The sequence below is a fragment of the Halichoerus grypus genome, chromosome 12 (assembly GCF_964656455.1).
Source record: "Halichoerus grypus chromosome 12, mHalGry1.hap1.1, whole genome shotgun sequence".
Taxonomy (NCBI): domain Eukaryota; kingdom Metazoa; phylum Chordata; class Mammalia; order Carnivora; family Phocidae; genus Halichoerus; species Halichoerus grypus.
Window position 1 is genome coordinate 63,648,943 of NC_135723.1, and position 18,915 is coordinate 63,667,857.

The following is an 18,915-nucleotide window of genomic DNA, read 5'->3' on the forward strand; positions in this document are numbered from 1 at the left end:
CATCTTTGCAAGAACAAGAGAGCCACGTCCCTGTCAGATTCTGTATTCATTAATCTACTTTATAACTCAAATAATTTTAACAATTGATAATTCTCATCAAAAGAGATTTTAGGAGCTCCTGAGTGGCACAGTTTGTTAAGCGTCTGACTCTTGATTTCGACTCAGGTCATGATCTCAGGGTTGTGAGATTGAGCCCCATGTTGGGCTTCATGCTGAGTGTGGAGCCTGCTAGAGATTCCCTCTCTCCCTCTGTCCCTCCCCCCAAAAAAAAGATTTTAATTTTTTTCTAAATGTACAAAGTTGGAAGCTGCTGACAAAAGTAACTTCTAAATGGCTATCAAATGTGCCCTTGCTATAGAATTCCAACCAGGTGTGTCAGCTAATTTCATCTCAACAAGAGGCAATACCATAATCATTTCATATTTAATTTTGTAGATTAAAAGCAGATATCATTTATATGACATTTTGTGTAGAATTTGTCTCTTTTCCTTTTTTCTTTTCCATATTTGATTCTTGAATACTTAGGTATTATGCTTAGAAAAATAAATAATATGACCTGTAGGGGGGGACAGGTTTGAGTTGGCGGGGAGAAGTCAAAATCAGGATCTCTCTCTCTCTTTTTTTTTTTTTAAATAAGTTTTCATTTTCAACTAGACCAGAGTTTTTTTATGAGACAAGCACAATGTCTTATTTGCCTTTGTAGCTTCTATTGTATAGGAGATGCTAAATAAACATGTCTTAAATGATTGATGATGAAATGACTCAAAATATGTTCAAATGACCACATCCAGCCTGTTGGGGCTGAGGAAGGACTGCTCACACTGAGTCAGCCTGCTCTTCCTAAAGGGAGGGACCTTTAAATTGTATGCCCCTTCCTGAGGCAGAGTAAAAATTGGGTGCAATAAATAGTATTTAAGTTTTTAAGATTTCTTTGGTATCTATATCTAGTAATAAACACCAGACTTTGACAATTTGATAAAATATTTCTCTTTTCCATAAAATGCGGGTGGACGAGAGACCGTTAGAGTCAGTGTGTGTTCTTTTCATTTGTTTTTAAAACTTCCGTTCATTTGTTTTATTGTAACTGTTCATTTTCTAATCTTTTGTGAGCTCTATGTCAAATACTTTCAGGTTGCATATTTGATAGAGTGGCCTTGTCAGAAAATAGAGAACTGGATAAAAGTTTTAATTCCACAGATTATTTAACTTTTAAATTGCAAATTCAAATTCAGTCTCTGGGGATAGAAAATGGAACATACATTTTTTTTCTTAAAAAAAAATAGTTTCAAAAAATCTTATAACCGTAAGACAGGAAAAAATAGCTCATAATCTCACTAACCAGAGATAGTCACCATTCTATTAGCATTTGGGTAATTTTTTTTTTCTAATCTGTATTTTATATACATATATCTTACAAAATTAAAATAAGTATATATGCAATATTGTGTTTTGCTTTTACACTATATATATGTAGCTATTTTTCCTGAAAGCAGATATTTGTAAAACATGGTTGTTAATGGCTTCTCTACTTTCTTTTACAGATACATCATGCTTTTAAAAATATTTCCCCTTTTTCTTACCATTTGGGTTGTTTCTAAATTTCCTTAATAACTGTGGAAGTCGATTATTGTGTAAAAGTAATGAACATTTTTAAGGCTTTTGATAGATATTTCTAAACTGATCACTAATAACATCTTTAACAAATTTATATTTCCATTGAAAGTGTACAAGAGTTTTCCATGTAACTTCTCTAACAGCAGGACTGATTATTAAATACAATTTTTTCTAGTTTAAAGTATTAAATAATCAAATACAGCTTTTAAAAATATATTTTTCATCTATCTATTGACTTATTTTTAACTGAATTGTACATTTCCTTTTACCTTTTCCTTTTGGGATATAATCTCATTTTCATTGATTTGTGAGGTTTTTTTTTTTTTTTTTTTGGTTTATAAGAGTTCTTTACATATTAGATGAAACATACAAGATAGTTTTTATAGGTCAAAAACAGTTAAATATTCACAACTTCATATGGTTCAACTTAAATTATGTACTTTATGTTGGTTGCCAATATTTTCCCAGTTTGCCTTTTGTTCTTTTTTATCATGTTTTTTTAAAGCATATAACAAGTTTAAAATTTTTTTGTTGTTTAATTTAGTGATCCTTTCCTTTGTAGTTTTCTCCATTGCTTTCTTACAGCAAAAGGTCTCTCTATCCCAAGGGCAGATAAATATTTTTGTAGTTTCATATTTTAAAATTTAACTTTTAAAATCCATCTGGAATTTTGTTTGAATGTATTGTTAAGGCAGGGATCTGTTTACTGAGTGATGAAACAATTACTTTCAGATTCCTGAGTAACCTCTCTTGTTTATTTTCATGCTCCATTGCTAAATACACAAAATTATTATGTGTCTTAGGAATATAACATCTTTGACCTTGGTTCCTCATAAAATACATTATTCTAATGCCTTGGGTTAGCTGATGAGCTTCAAGGACCAATAATCTGGAGACCTTAATTTTGGCAATGTTAACTCTAAAGATATAAGTAATAGTGTATTCCATACTTGATTTACTTGATGGCTTCTTCTAGCATAAAATTCTATCATCCACAGAAGCTTACACATTAACTTAAATGGATAGTATTGTTAAATAAAATGTTCTTTAGAAAGATTTAAAAAAAAAAAACTACCTTGATTGTGTTTTTCCTTTTTTCTTTATACTTAAATTTGGCTTAGCTTTAGGAATGATGTATGTATTTTAAAATTTGTTCTTTGAATTAAGATACCAAGTGATGACTTATTTATTAATTATTATTCTAGGCTTCAATCAAATTGTCTGTCCCATCATAGATGTTTTAGACAGAAATTCCACTCATTTATTTTAGAGTTTTTAGAGCTTATTACAGTGTTCCTGTGGAATAAAATGCGCAGTCTTAAATGAATTCAACTGAAGTCTAAGTTTCTGTTATTTTATCTAAATTATATGCAGTGATTCTGATGCTACTGAAGAAAAAAGTAAATTGCTTTAAGTTTTGTGATTTATTTTTAAGACATTCTGGTGACCTTTGTTAAATTCTTTCAGTGAGGGAAGACTCCTCCCTTTTATATTTGTACAGGTTGAGCACCAGTAATGATTTTTTTTAAGAGTCTGAAGAAATATATGTATACACTACTATTTAAACTCTATCTTAAACTTAATAGGTTTAGATACATTTTTAGATAAATCTCTTGTGTCTAAATTGTTGCTATTTGCTGTCTAAAACAGTGGAACAAAACTGATTCAATAATAAGTTATCCAATTCATAGACCAAATAAATTTGAATACTGAGGGATACTTGTACTGGGTCGTACTGGGTTTCATATATTATGGACTGCTCAAAGGGTGAAGATAAAATGGAAATACTCTTTTGAATTAAAAAAAAAAAAACCAACAACTGATGATCTCCACATTCTCTGAGAAGCCAGCCAAAGATCTTGTCTTTAGTGTTCTAGAGTTTCCTGAGGACTCATTAAGTTTCCAGACCTTAGTGGGGTTGGGTGGAATGGGGAACAGACCGCAGTCACAACTCAGAGGGGACAGAGGGTTTGCCCTGTTGAAATGGCCTTGTCAGAGCTGGAAGTTAGGATTTCCATGGCATGGCCACTAGGTGGCTTCAGCTGACTGCTTAGAAAGGGTAAAGCCCAGAGGTACTATGGGGTTGCTTTTCACACTTTATTTTAAGAAAATAATTTTATTTTGGGAGTATTTATTTTCTGAGCTAGATTAACAGAACCAATTCATAAAACTTAAAGACCATAGAGGATCATTGAGTCTCACTTTCTCATTTTAGAGATAACATTTAGGAAGACTTCTCTAAGTTGACTCTGCTATATAGGGGCAGAGTCAGAGTTAGAACCCAGAGTCTCTGACTCCTAGTCTAATTTTTTAGCTGTTGAGTTAGTGATATCAATTTATTTTTTGTTTCTCTGAAGTCATACCAGAGGGTTATGTGGCACTGACCGTGCCTAAGTAAGTCCTAGAGAAAGTATGTATAGGAATGTTGTGTCCAGAGGGGAGGTGGGTAAAATAGGTGATGGGGATTAAGGAGTGCACCTGCTGAGATGAGCACTGGGGTGTTGTATGGAAGTGTTGAATCACTATAGTGTACACCTGAAAGTAATATTACACTATATGTTAATTAACTGGAATTTAAATAAAAATTTTTTAAAAAGTTCTATGCATCAAGAACCTGAAGAAATAGAGGTAAAAATTCAAGCACTTCTTGACTTCTGAGTCAAATATAAGGACTGGATATGCATACACATATTAAAAAAAAAGGAATTTTGTGTTGAAGGCAGGTGGTAAAGTGGATGCTGGTGGCCACCCTATAGGCGAGATTGAACAATGTTACTATCTACTCTCATCCAAGTTAAGCTTTTTGATTAATGAGCTGACCACTTGCCATGACCCAATGTTGGGGAGTTTTAAAATTTCTTACTCATTCTGAATAAGGCCTAGACTCTTATATACCTTATATATATTTTTTTTCAGATGAATAGCAGTATTTTTTTCAAGTTGTTTTTTCTCTCAAATTTTCTGTAAGTTTTGATTAATATTTAACCTTTAGAATGAGGCTAGAAACCTCTTTTTTTTTTTTTAAATCAAAGGCTGCTAGAAAATATAACAAATGAAAATCAAATTCATTATGCATCAGCTCAAAATGACTTATGACAATGTTGACTTATTTTTTCTTCTGAGTAAGCTAAGGAGGAAGCAAATAGTGTTCATTTCAACTTTTTATAGCATGATCAGGAAAATTTACAACTTTTAAAAATGATATGCTAAGTTTATCTATAATTTATATATTAGGTCCAGATTCTAGAGTAAAAAAAAAAAAAATTAAAAGAGCCTAAGAGAGAAGAGTGAAAGGATGGGAGGAAGAGGGATGGAGAGAGAGCTACAAAATGAGGAAATGGGATACTTCTCCCTCCCTCTCTGAGTGAAGAGCAAGAGTAACTGTGACTGCTTTAGTAGGAGGGTGTGTGAAGGAAGTCATGGTGGGGGCCCCTGGGGAAAAGCACAAACACAAGTCCCCAGGGTGGAGAATGAAAAGGAAAAGAGCAGGGATTTCATTTCTCTTCAAGGTCTTGCAGGGCTTACTTTGCTAATATTTTTCACCATTGCCCATATTGTCCTGTCTTTGTTCCTGTGCCTCAGCCATGATCTTCAGCCAGCCCGTGGCTCACTCTTGATCCACGGTAGCTTCACAAGCGTTCACATGCCTCTTAAGAATCTACCAAGTGGGGGCACCTGGCTGGCTCAGTTGGTTAAGCGACTGCCTTCGGCTCAGGTCATGATCCTGGAGTCCCAGGATCGAGTCCCGCATCGGGCTCCCTGCTTGGCAGGGAGTCTGCTTCTCCCTCTGACCGTCCCCCCTCTCATGCTCTCTGTATCTCATTCTCTCTCTCAAATAAATAAATAAAATCTTAAAAAAAAAAAAAAGAATCTACCAAGTGGGAGCTGGAGCGAGGAGTAAATGATACAGTACTTGAAAAGCTTTTGGAGCATGATTTATCATGTAGTTAGGTCCCCCAAAGTGACAGCTATTATAATTATTGTTAAGGTTTTTTCCCCCTGTGTAATGAATCCTAACATTGGGAGTGTTTATATAAATATAAATCATGTTTGAAATATTTGAATTGAGTCCTTGATGTAAAACTTTAGAGATAGTTATAATGGCCATTTTCTTAATGGCATGTTGAAACTAAATTGAATAAAAATATTGTTGGTCAAGTCTAAATCCACCAAAAATTTGAATTATGTCTCATTTTCTCTTTCTTATTGTAGTGATTTAAAAGGAGTGATAGTCACTCTGAGTGATGATGGTCACTTGCAGTGTTCATACCTGGGGACAGACCCTTCTTTGTTCCAAGCTCCAAAGGTTGAGTCTAGAGAACTACACTATGATGAACTTGATACAGAATTGAAAGAACTTCAGAAAATCATCAAAGATGTTAATAAATCACAAGGTATCTTATTTGCAAGTTTTAGTATTTGATTTTGGTGTTCATTATAAAATTGGTATTATTTTGTATGTAGATAATATTTTGAATGTATTAGTTAATTTTCTCCTCCAGGCTTAATTAAAATCATATTTGTAAAAACAGTGTTGCTCTTTAATTTGTATTTTATAGCTTATTGCTTTTGTTAGTGTGTTTCAGGGACAGAGATACCTAGTTTTTTTTCTTTAAACTCTAAGAAAGGAACAAAACACTTCTTTGCATAGTGGTTTCAGGACTTGAGAAGAGCATTAAACTTTAGAATGATCATTTGTTAACTTCTAATATCCCTGAAAACATTTTAGTTGCTTCTTTTAAAAGAAACCAAAGCAGTACATGAGTTACCACTTTGTTACTAAATATGTGGTCATTCGCAGTTCAGTGACATTATTTAGGTATGCAGTTAATTAGCCATCCAAATGGAGTGTAGCCTGCAGTATGTTGATTTCTAATGACTCAGAGGCTGATGATATTTTTAGTTTCTGAGTTTTGCGCAACTCAATGTTATCTTTATTTGGGATTCACAGGGGTATAATTTTATTGTAAATTAAAAAGAGAAACAAAACACCAATCCTGCAGTTTGAATTGGACATGTGAAAAACATTATCTTAAGTTTTCTTCTCAGAGTCAGGTAAAAGTATTTTTTTAATGAGAAAAAATATGGACTATTTTCACATGAGAGAAATGTTAAAACAAGTAGGAATAATAAAAGAAGCAGAGCATCAAAAGCCAACCAAAACACCAGAGCCAATCTTAATCCTGATCCAATCACTTTACTAGATTTATATATTTTTGAGTCTCCATTACCAAGACAGATTCAGAGGAATTTAGATAATATATTTTAAAAACATGATTATTAAAGTAAAATTATTATGCCTTGGCTTCACACATTGTCCTAGAAAGTTTTGAAAGTAAACCAGTGAAACTTAGGTCTTTTAAGTACCTCCAATTACAGAAAACCTATTTGTTGTCAGCACCCCCTCTCAAATGGAGAATTGTTAAAATTGGATGTGTCACATTGCAATATACACATTCCCCCCCTTTTTGATACTAGTGTTTTGGGGATTAATGAAATTATGAGTCTCTTTATGTCATTTAAAAATATAATTGGAGAAGAGTGGCATATATATGAAACATGAAATTTCCAGAGTTCATTAAATAAATTTAATGTTGCTTTTCACTTTAGATTTTGTGTCTTGAGATTTTGCCCTTTCCATAAACAATGTGCTAATGATATTTTGATTAACACTCAATTGTGTAAAAGATTTCTCAGAAAAATCCCTTACAGCTAAAAGTTTTTTTTTGCTGGCCATAGTGATGCCCTTGAGTGAGAAGGGTTGGGCTATTTTAAAGTTGTCATTACCTTGATCCTTTTGTATATTTTGAAATAACTGCTAATTAAGGTAGGGATGTGCCCACAGACTTGGGTGCAAAGTTCATTATTTACATAACCTCAAATTTTTGTTAATATTTGAAGTTCCCTGACACTTCTTTGCCATCATCATTTGGTTTTAGTCCTAAAAAAACAAACAAACAAAAAAACCACCCACACACATACACACACACACAACCAAAAAAAAAAAACCCAAAGAGAAACTTGTAAGAAAGAGGGACTTTTAAAATATTTTATTTGTAGATATTGAAAAAACTTAGTATTCTGTACCCTTATAAAACTGTGGTATATTTGTTTATTAAATACCTGTAATTATATAAAAGCACTAAATCATTTCATTATAGAAGATTATGAGAAGTTAAAACTCTGAACTTTTTGATGACCTCATTATTCATTTAAATGCCACTTATTTTAGGTATAGTGACTTTAATTCACAAAAATAAGTTCACAGTCTTGCGGATTATTTTTGGTACTTAGAGCTTTTTTATTTCTTCAAAGCAGAGTTTCAGCAAAATTTAAAGCCAATTTAAAGAGTACATTTTGTTGTACACATGGTGTATATTATCTACTGTAATAAAAGTGTTTTTGAAGCTGATTTTATGTGTGTAACTTATATGAGGAATGTATGTTGTAAGCATGAAATTATAGTAATAATTTCTGTATGGCTCATGGGTTTTGAAGTTTTTCATATTCAGCTCATTAGTGTGAATCCTGCCTAGCATTTCTGTTACCAGTAGTCAACAACATCTGTTGGTAGGCACTTTCAAAGGCAGAATTTCCTTATAATTAAGCCAGTTGATCATGTTCTTTACCTGGGGTGTGAAGGAATGAGTATGATATTGAGATAGCCTCCCACATAATTGTGTCTTCAGGAAGGGAAAGAGAACAGTAAGAAAGGGGCATATAGATGAAACTCTGTACCCTATTGAAAATATGTCTAGGACAACTAAGTTGCCTTTACCATTGAGTACTAGAAGCATTTGTACTTGGTGACCTTGTTAGAAGATGTGTTGTTTAGGCCCAAGTCTGTCTGCACATAACACAATACCCAAATAAGGTGGCTTAAACAAGGCAGAGGTTTATTTCTTTCCCATGGAAAAGAAGTCCAGCAATGGGCAGACCAGGGTTGGTCTGGCAGTTCCACTGTTGTCAGGGGCTCCAATTCTTTCTCCCAGGGTCATCTATTGGTCCAGGATGGCTTCTGGAACTCCTGCCCTCACATCTGCAGCTGAGTCAGCCTCCTTAAGGATCTTTCCTGGAAGCCACACCCTGAGCAGCTTCTATTCACATCTCACTGGCCACGCCAAGCTTATAAGAGGCTGGGAAAATTTGTGTTTTAGCTGAGCACTTTGTTGCTCAGAATAAAATTGAGCCTCTTTTAGTAAAGAACTGAAGAATGGTTATTGGGTAGGCAGGGAGCAGGCTTCCGTATTGTCACTAAGTACGTTATGGAAATTCCTACATCCAATATTGCAGTACTGGAGGGAATGCCTGATGGGAATTGTAGGTAGTTCTTCTCTTTGTGAGACAGCTGATTCCTGTGGCATCATCCAAGAACTTTCCATGTTTTCAGTCAGCTATCCTTGGTGTGTGAGGGATGTTTCCTCTCAGGGTCACAGGGTAATCTCAGCAGTTCCAGGTATTATGTGCAAATATGATTTCCAGGGAAGAAGAGAGACATTTCTCCTAAGTCTCCCTTTTTATTATGGGGAAATAGCTTTCCCAGAAGCATGTGCCAGCACCCCCCACTCCCAACTCCCTTCACCTCACGTCTGCCAGGATTAAGCCCCCAGTGCTCATGCCTAAAGCAACAAATGGTTGGGGGAATGAAATCACCATGATTGGATCTGACCAATCCAAGGACTTTGAGATGAAGGCGAATGCCTCAGTAGAATTACAGCTCTGCCGCAAAGGAGGAGGAGGAGGGGAAAGTGGTTGTTAGGTGGGCAGCCAATAATCTGTCATTCATATATATATGTATATAAATACACACACACATAATATACACATGTATTTTTGCATATATATTATTTAGGTTTCTTGTTTATTTAGGATCTGTGTCACTTGTTCATATCTCATTATGCACTATAAACATTTTTAAATCGTGAAATTTTAAGTTGTGAAAATAACACGAATATGATGAAAATAATTCTAAGAGTACTAAAAGGGTAAAACCCCCAGATCCTAGTTCCTCTAGATTATTTAAAGGTAACCTTTATCAAGAGTGTTTATGGGGGCGCCTGGGTGGCTCAGTCGTTAAGCGTCTGCCTTCGGCTCGGGTCATGATCCCAGGGTCCTGGGATTGAGCCCCGCATCGGGCTCCCCGCTCGGCGGGAAGCCTGCTTCTCCCTCTCCCACTCCCCCTGCTTGTGTTTCTGCTCTCGCTGTCTCTCTCTCTCTAACAAATAAATAAAATCTTTAAAAAAAAAAAAAAGAGCGTGTATTCTTTATTTATTTATTTATTTTTTTTAAAGATTTTTTTTTATTTATTTATTTGAGAGAGAGAGAATGAGAGAGAGCGAGTACATGAGAGGGGGGAGGGTCAGAGGGAGAAGCAGACTCCCCGCTGAGCAGGGAGTCCGATGCGGGACTCGATCCAGGGACTCCAGGATCATGACCTGAGCCGAAGGCAGTTGCCCAACCAACTGAGCCACCCAGGCGCCCAAGAGTGTGTATTCTTTAAAAAAATTCGTGTTTATTTCTTTTTACACAAATATGTGCATATTAGATGCATTGTACAACGTCTTGCTTTTTTTTTTTATTAATAGGCACATCCTAGAGTTTTTTCATAATAGTGTATAAAGTTGGATAGCACTCTTAGTTACAGCTTTGGGCTTTGGATCATTGCACAGTGTGGATATACCATAATCTAGTCAAGCATTTCCCTATTAATAGAAATATAGAGATTTAGGTTGTTTTTGTTTTTGTTTTTAATAACTACCAGCAGCAGAGAAGCTCCTTTGGTGTGTCTGTGAGTATTGGATAAATGCTAAGGAGTAGAACTGTTAAATCATAGGATATGTATATTTTACATTTTGATAGTTCTGACCAACTTACCTTCAAAAAGTTATAGTTTGGGCTTCTACCTATAGTGTTAAGGAGAAAGCATTGAAGTTCCCAACACTCTTCAGTCACTGGGACATATCTTAGATAGTATCTTTGGAGAAAGACAGTTTTTCTTTAAAATTTTGTAGTGGGGGAAGAATTATCAGAATTCTAATTCTGTAATGCATTAGTTTTTTTCAAGTTGTGAGTATGTTTATGGGGTTGTTTTTTGATATATGATATAGAAAAACCTTTTTTAAAAAACTGTATGCAGCAGGTTTACCTTATGATTAAATATTGTTTTTCTTTTTAAATTACAGGTATTTGGCCCATGACGGAGAGAGAAGATGATTTGAAAGTTTCTGCCATGGTTTCTCCTAACTTTGATTCAGTGTCTGTAGGTATATTTGCAGACTTTAAAAGGGTTTAGGATAGTGGTGGACTCTGCTGATTTGGGATCAATATGTATTGGTTTAAATTTTTGGTCCCCAGATAGAAACTTTACGGAGGATAACAACTTTCAGTCTTTATTACTTTCTAGAAAAAACATTTCCAATCTCTTAGGAGTTCCTTAGGTAGGATTTTGATCTAAAAAAAGGAGAGGATGGGGCAACAGTAGAAGAGGTTTTCCCCATTATTCTGAATCTACTTTAAAAAAAAAAACACTTTTTCAGTACCAGAATATTGAGATAATCATAATCCAGGTGAATAATACCCTACAAGATTTTTGTTGAAGGTTCAATGAGATAGTGTTGTGGGGTAGAGGGAGATGGGGTTGGGAAGGGAGGTGTCTGTGTGTGTTATTTAACAATAAACAGTTGGGCAGTTGGGCCAGGAATTATTTTTTCCTGCCGTTTGTATCTGTGTGACCCAGGGCAGGGTATTTTATTTTCTTAGTCTCAATTTTTCTCATCTGTAAAATGGGAATAATAATAGAATCTACTTTGTTGCATTGTTATGATAACAATATCATCATCATCATCATCAAATTACATTTTAGTTCTTTTAGCATTATCACCACTACCACCACCACCACCACCACCATACCCTGCATTCCACTGCTTATCTCGTCCACTGCCATATCTTTAGTGTCTGTCACATAATGAGTGCTCAGTATTTTTGCTTCATAAATGAATGGAGATGAGAAACAGGAAGGATGAAAGAGGGACTGTCCTTGGTCATGTTGCCCCATCTCCTTGTTTAGTTTTCTGTAAGCACTTGTTAGATTATAATTGGTTATGTCTCACTGCCTGCAGTTTGGGCAAAAATCTATTAAGTTTATCTGTGTCTGAATCAGAAGTTGATCAGTTTTGGCAAGTGATCAAATTCACTGGTTTTTACTATATTTGGAGTTCATGTCATGTAATTTTACCTGGGAAATGACTTCGATATTTAGGTATCAGAGCATAATATAGTTAAGTACTTGTCCTAAGTTTTCAAAGATTAATCTTGGTATAAAGAGCCAACCCAAGCTGTGATAAAAATCACGTTCACATTGCCATAATATAGTAAGTTGGGCATACTTAAAAAAAAGTACTATATATGAAAGAAACATTCACTCAGCTGAGTCACATAGTAGAGGCACTGTTTAAAACATTGGCCATTCAGCACACACCATTTCTCACTCTACCTGAAGGGTGTAGTCTGAGTGGAACATTTTTGCGTAGTTAGCTGACAAATGTACACACATTTTCTTGCCTTGGAAATGATTCTTATTTTCCTTTGGGCAACTTATATAATTTTTTCTAGGTTCTCTTAAACATAAGCTGTTTGGAAGGAGGAATTCCCTTTCTGTTCTTTAGCAACTTTTGATCTTTGTAGGAACAGGCCTTGTGTAACAGCACTATATTGTAATGTATATTTCCCTATTGGTAACTCAGAGTGCTGTTTCCTCTTAACTAGGTGTCTCTTTCCAGCTTCATTTTCCCTGTCTTACTATTTTTTCCTTCTTAAGATATTCCTGAGAGTATCATATTCATCCCATTAGAACACACTAACCCAACGATTTATATGGCTGGGGTGCCATGGTGTCTTTGTGTAGCTATTTCTCTCCGGCTATAATTTTATCTTCCCAAAGGACTGCTGTCCTTGAAGTACCTAGGTGTTTAAACATGGATTGAAAAGAGCAGGAAACAGGAGCTGTTGGTTTCTCTTCTAGATCTGTGGACAGGTAAATGTAAAACATTTCCTGGATTTTAGGTTCTACTAGAGCGAAAAGCCTGGTTTAGTATTTTATTTTGTCATTATTATGAAAGCACACATCTAAAAAATAATATAATTTATATTAGAGTGAGGTCTTTTATAGATGAGACAAGCATTGCTGTCCTATCTTCTGGATTGAGGTGGATCAGAGTTCATATATCGTTTTCTGTGGAGTCGTATAGAATAGAATAGGAATCTCCCAACTCTTACTTATGCTGATACCCAGTATATTATAGCCATCCCTGTTGCTTAGAAGTGGCTTAGTTTTTCTTAGTAAAAAAAAATTCAAATAAGTTAACTAAAAGCACAATGGATCTATTCATTGGTTGGATTAGTGATTTTATGATCTTAATTGTTCCCTAATAATGGGTATTATGGAAGATTATGTTACCCCTTGGTCTTATTCTGTCATAGAGTGAGCATTTTTTCCTCTCAATCTATCACTCTAATAAGTAAATTATAACTTATAAGGAAATGTTTGCTGTATTATATTATGCTCTGAATTCTTTAAGGGGTAGGATCAAGTAACCCAGGCTGATGTTCAAAGAGTGACCTAGTTTATGATATGAGCTAGTAAAAAAATACACTTATACTTTTATTTTCTAGGTGTAAGGCCACTCAAGCTTTGTATCATTAGTTACATGTCTTAGATACATATTATTAATCAGAATACCTTTGGCAAGTTGAAAATATAAGGACCTTAAAGGATAGCATAATGCTTATCTGAGAAGTACAAGGAGGCTTTCTTCAATAAAGAACTAGTTAATAGAATTAATTGGTTTCAATATTTTTAAAAAATTTATTTATTTATTTATTTTTTAAGATTTTATTTATTTATTCATGAGAGACAGAGAGAGAGAGAGAGAGAGAGAGGCAGAGGGAGAAGCAGGCTCCCAAGGAGCAGGGAGCCCGATGTAGGACTCGATCCCAGGACCCTGGGATCATGACCTGAGCTGAAGGCAGATGCTTAACCATCTGAGCCACCCAGGTGCCCCAAAATTTTTTTATTTAAATTCTATTAGTTTCAACATTTAAGTAAACTTGTCAAGAGAGTATTTTAATAATAAAATATGTGACCTTTTTTTTTCCATTTTGGAGAAGGTTTTTATTAGCTTATGATTTTCCAGTTGAAGGTATTCAAAAAGCCACATTGACCCTTTTAGTCTGTCATTAGATTGATAAGTCCTTTATGGTTAGTTCCCTATTTTGGTGGTGGGAAGTATATATTGCACCCATTGTGTTTACTCATTGATAGACATGTAATTTGCAACCATTCTTTCCTTCCTTCTCTTCTCAATTCTGTTTTTACAGCAAGCTACTGATGTTGAAGTGGGAACTGACCTTGTCCCTTCAGTCACAGTTAAGGTATTGTACCATGGTTCTAGACTGTATTGTGCAAACAGTATTACACATTTCATCACATCTGCCACTCTTGTCATCCTACGACTGGCTTATGGAAATGTAAAACAAGCACTTGAAATTTATACATTTCCCTCAGCCTTGGGTAGCAAGGATAACCTTTATTGTTTCCTACAAATATAAAACTGATAATTGCATTTGTAGCAATGTTATGTAATATAAATAATTTTTATGGGTTATGCTTAACCATTATGTTTAAATGATCTAGGGTCTTTTTTCTAGAAACAAAATTAGCATTTTAAATATGTTGGAGGAATTGTGTCATCACCATTTATGATAGACCAACCAGTTGATTGCAGCATCATATATATAGGGGAATCATATGAATGCTAATATCTTTCTTCTATCTATAATTATGTGTATATTTGAGAAGAATTTCCACTCATCTACCTGCCATAACATTAACTTTAAATGGATGTATTTATAGCAAGAAAATATTAAATGAAGAAGCCACAAAGTAGAGTAATGACAAATTGATAGTCCTAAAAAAATAGAATATGAAGGATGTGGTTTTGGTTAAGATTTTTAGTCCTGTCATTGTAGAATTTTAGAACTAGAACTCAAATGTAGAACCCTCTTAAGGCATTTAGATTAAAGTGTGGTAATCAGTCAGCACATTATTAAGCTGAAAATATTTATCACTGCCCAGACCTTGGAGCCAGGAAAAGTTGTGGATCTTGGCGATTTGCTTAGTTAAAACTTGGACAGGACTTTTTATTTTCTTAGATTATGGGTTGCTGTCCTTGGAGGAGCTTGACAGGGCACCAGGCTTTACCAATTGTGTTCGCTTACACTGGACCCAGCGGGTGGCCCAAGTGTGGGGATCTTTGGTAGAAGTTGAAGGGAGCCCAATCTTGTAACAGTTTCCTAAGCTAATTTTTTTGGATTCTTGCCACTGGAAACAAGGGTGGTCTTTCCCAGTTCTCCCTCCCCCCATCCAATCAAAGGCTCTATCTCATTAATACCTCTGAGTCTGGAAAAGCAGTAGTGGCAAGAAATCAAACATTTAAGAAAAAACAAAAAAACAAAAAAAAAACCGCTGCAGAGTTCCAAGAATGATCTATAGACTTTTGTGTAGAGAAACCTCTTTTTTATCTATCTACCGATACTGTTCAGACACACACACATAATAATTCAGGAGCACACTATAAATTGCAAAAAGAAATCCTGTACTTAAACCAGATAACATTGCTCATGCTAATTCCCACCCCCCACCAACTGCTCGTTATTGCTATAAGTAAATACACCTTTCTCACCTATGCAGTTCCTAGGCTTTCATGTGTAATAATAGCCATCTTAAAATGGTGGCATGACACTACTGGAAAATTCTCCTTCATTAATGGAATTTTTATATTTGAGAATGACTAAGTCTCAGCTCTCTTCCTTATTGCCATTATTAAGAGCATGAGAAAGAATGCAACACACAAGGGTTGCATAAAATCAGCTGGACTTGTACAGCAGACACAATGACTTCCTGATTCTGTCGGACGGTTTCTATACAAATTTTGCTATAAATCTCTTCTTATAGCTTTTTATAACAACAGCAGCCAAGATATATAACCATGCAAGTTTCCACTATAATAAATCCTGTTAATTGAGAAAATTTTTCCATCCGTTCCAAGTGAATGAAGATGTGGCTACCTTGAGTATGTGTGCATGATGCGTGACCATCTATTCCAGGCAACTAAGGCAGAGTGGTTGTTCATACCTGGCCTTTGGAGTCATATTTATATATCTAGGATAAAAATTTGGTATTATATTTCCTAAGGATCATATTTCATTTTGTTAGAACCAGAAAACAGCATGGAAAATTCTTATATTAATGTTTTATGTTTTCCCCTTAATATTCTGTAATTATTTTTCTCTTAAAATACAAGGTTTATGATCTAGCCAAGTCTTTAACTCTTTTTTTTTTTTTGGCTCAAACACAAGTCTTCTTTGTTCCTCTAGTTATTTTCATCACACATCTCCTTGGTTCACATTTGAAAATGCCTAGGCCATTGTTGGGGTTTAATAAATCTGTGCATGAGAGCTATCATGATTTTACACAGTGTAAAATTGTGTGATCGTTGTCTAAGTACACATTGTTATGCCAGGTGGAGTCAGAATGTCTGTTCTTTTTTTTTTTTTTTTTAAGATTTTATTTGAGAAAGAGAGAGCATGAGTGGGAGGGGGAGGGGTAGAGGGAGAGGGAGAATCAGGGGGGCTCAGTGCTGGGCTCCATACGGGGCTCCATCCCAGGACCCTGGGATCATAACCTGAGCCACAGGCAGATGCTTCACCAACTGAGCCACCCAGGCGGTCCAGAATGTATGTTCTCTTTTAAGCAGCTTATTACTACTTTAAAGATTTTTCATTTTCACTTTTAAAACTAAGCTCTTATGATATATTCATGGTGATAGTTTTCAGTTCTCTTGCACATATTGGCTTATTGGTCTTGGACATGTTATTTAACTTCTCTGAACCTCTTTTTTTAAACTGTAAAATGAGGATACTTTTTAATTGCAGGGTTGTTTTGAGACTTAACCACAGTTTATTAAGAGCATGGACTCTGGATTCTGGCAGACAGAAGTTAAATTGTGGTTCTTTCACTTATAATCAGAGTGGCCTTGGGGAAATTATTTAGTTTCTCTGAACCACAGTTTTCTCTTCTGTAAAATGATGTATAGTGATAGTCCCTGTTTCATGCTGTTGTGAAGATTAAATGAGATAATGCACACAAATAATTTATTCGCATGGTTCCATGAATATAAAAAGCCGTTAATGGTTATCATTAATATTATTAATTTTATTTAAAAATATATGTATAGACTAGCATTATATTATTATTTATAGTAAAATATTTAAGTTGTATCCTGTTTATTCAGTGGTCCTGGCATAATTTCTTCTTCCCATAATTACCATCAAGATTTTACTAAAAATTTTTTGTTTATAATGATCAGACATCATGAAGGAAGCTTTGCTTGTGGTATGCAGATTCCCCTCATGTATTCCCAGGGCTTATAAAGTAAAAATTGAGGATTCATTGTTCATTTGCTGTGTTTATTGTATTTATTTGCATCAATAGTTATCCTTTCTTTTTTTTTTTTTAATTTTTTTTATTGTTATGTTAATCCCCATACATTACATCATTAGTTTTAGATATAGTGTTCCATGATTCATTGTTTGTGCATAACACCCAGTGCTCCATGCAGAACGTGCCCTCCTCAATACCCATCACCAGGCTAACCCATCCTCCCAACCCCCTCCCCTCTAGAACCCTCAGTTTGTTTTTCAGAGTCCATTGTCTCTCATGGTTCTTCTCCCCCTCTGATTTCCCCCCCTTCATTCTTCCCCTCCTGCTACATTCTTCTTCTTTTTTTCTTTCTTAGCATATATTGCATTATTTGTTTCAGAGGTGCAGATCTGAGATTCAACAGTCTTGCACAATTCACAGCGCTTACCAGAACATATACCCTCCCCAGTGTCCATCACCCAGTCACCCCATCCCTCCCACCCCACCCCCCACTCCAGCAACCCTCAGTTTGTTTCCTGAGATTAAGAATTCCTCATATCAGTGAGGTCATATGATACATGTCTTTCTCTGTTTGAATAGTTATCCTTTCAAATTTTATTTTGCAAGTCAAAATTTTTGTGTTTAACTTATTTTTTAAGTTGTATAGACTACCCACATCATTTAAAATGAATGCAAGATACTTACTGAATCTAATTATATGTATATAATGTTTCTGGGCCAGTTGCATATTCCTGAATATTGTTTCTTTCTCTATAGTATGTGTGTGTACGTATATATTATATATATATGAATATATATGTAAAATATATATTAAGGAATAGGTGATACATGCCTTTTACTTAAGAGAAATTTGAAAACTACTTTTCTTAAAAATAAGTGTACCCTTGCCCTATGTGAGTTAATAATGACATGTATCTGTCTCATATACTAGAATCTAATAACTAGACTGTAAGTTGCTCTACAGCAAAGGTGCCATATAGAAGAGTGCTTCTTAACTCTGGTAGTACATAGGTATCATCTGGGGAGCTAGGAAAAAAAAAACAATACCCAGAACTACCCCGAGAGATTGTGATTCAGTTGGTATACCAACCCTACCTGGGCAGTTGACTGTGGTTAAGTCTGGCTTACCATACCAACCACGTGGATGAACTCATCCAAATGAGACTGTTCAAAGGTTGGGACTTTTAGGACACAAAAGTCCAAAGAGAGAACATGCGCAATGAAAGTAAGATCTTTAAGCTTTTTCTTTGATAGCCTGAAAAATGATGCCCCTTAGCACTGTGACCCAGTAAAAATCCACAGGCCTGATGGTTTCTGCTGATGTTCCTCCTTAGGGGGAGTGAGAGAAGTCCTGGCCTTCTTTACCCATACCTGTCCTACTTCCCAGTCACACTGTTAACCTAGGGTTCTTAGCTTTTGATTCTAATATGGGAGGGTTTTCTTAGCGTCACCGTATAAGAGCACCAGTTTAGAAATGCAACCAGCTGAGGTACGTGGCAGTCAATATTGCCACTCTTTGATATTTTCTAGAATTAGATCTGTCATGTGTTTTTGTGTTAAGCCATGGAATAAAATGTGGTGCTTTGATATGTATCTAGGCTAGTAAATATCCACCCAGTAAGGAAATCTTTAGAGAATAATTAATTTATGCAAAAGGTGGTATGCAGATACTAGATAAGATAATCCCGTTGCCACATCTATACATGAAAAGAAAATGAATACATATTTCATGATGTAATTATTCACCAAACGCAGGGCAGATTTTTCCTTTGTTTTTTTTAATGTGTTTATTTATTTAAAAA

The 18,915-nt window shown here is 35.1% G+C and overlaps 1 protein-coding gene across 3 annotated transcripts in view; it reads left to right on the forward strand.

The window, feature by feature from the left end:
- Window positions 1-18,915, forward strand: part of BBS9 (Bardet-Biedl syndrome 9) — a 464,828-nt gene that overhangs the window by 161,605 nt on the left and 284,308 nt on the right. For all 3 annotated transcript variants that reach the window (XM_078059433.1, XM_078059432.1, XM_078059434.1), the window contains exons 10-12: window positions 5,827-6,008; window positions 10,797-10,873; window positions 13,990-14,043. In XM_078059433.1, coding sequence (XP_077915559.1) covers window positions 5,827-6,008; window positions 10,797-10,873; window positions 13,990-14,043 — 313 coding nt within the window. The remainder of the gene's footprint in view (window positions 1-5,826; window positions 6,009-10,796; window positions 10,874-13,989; window positions 14,044-18,915) is intronic.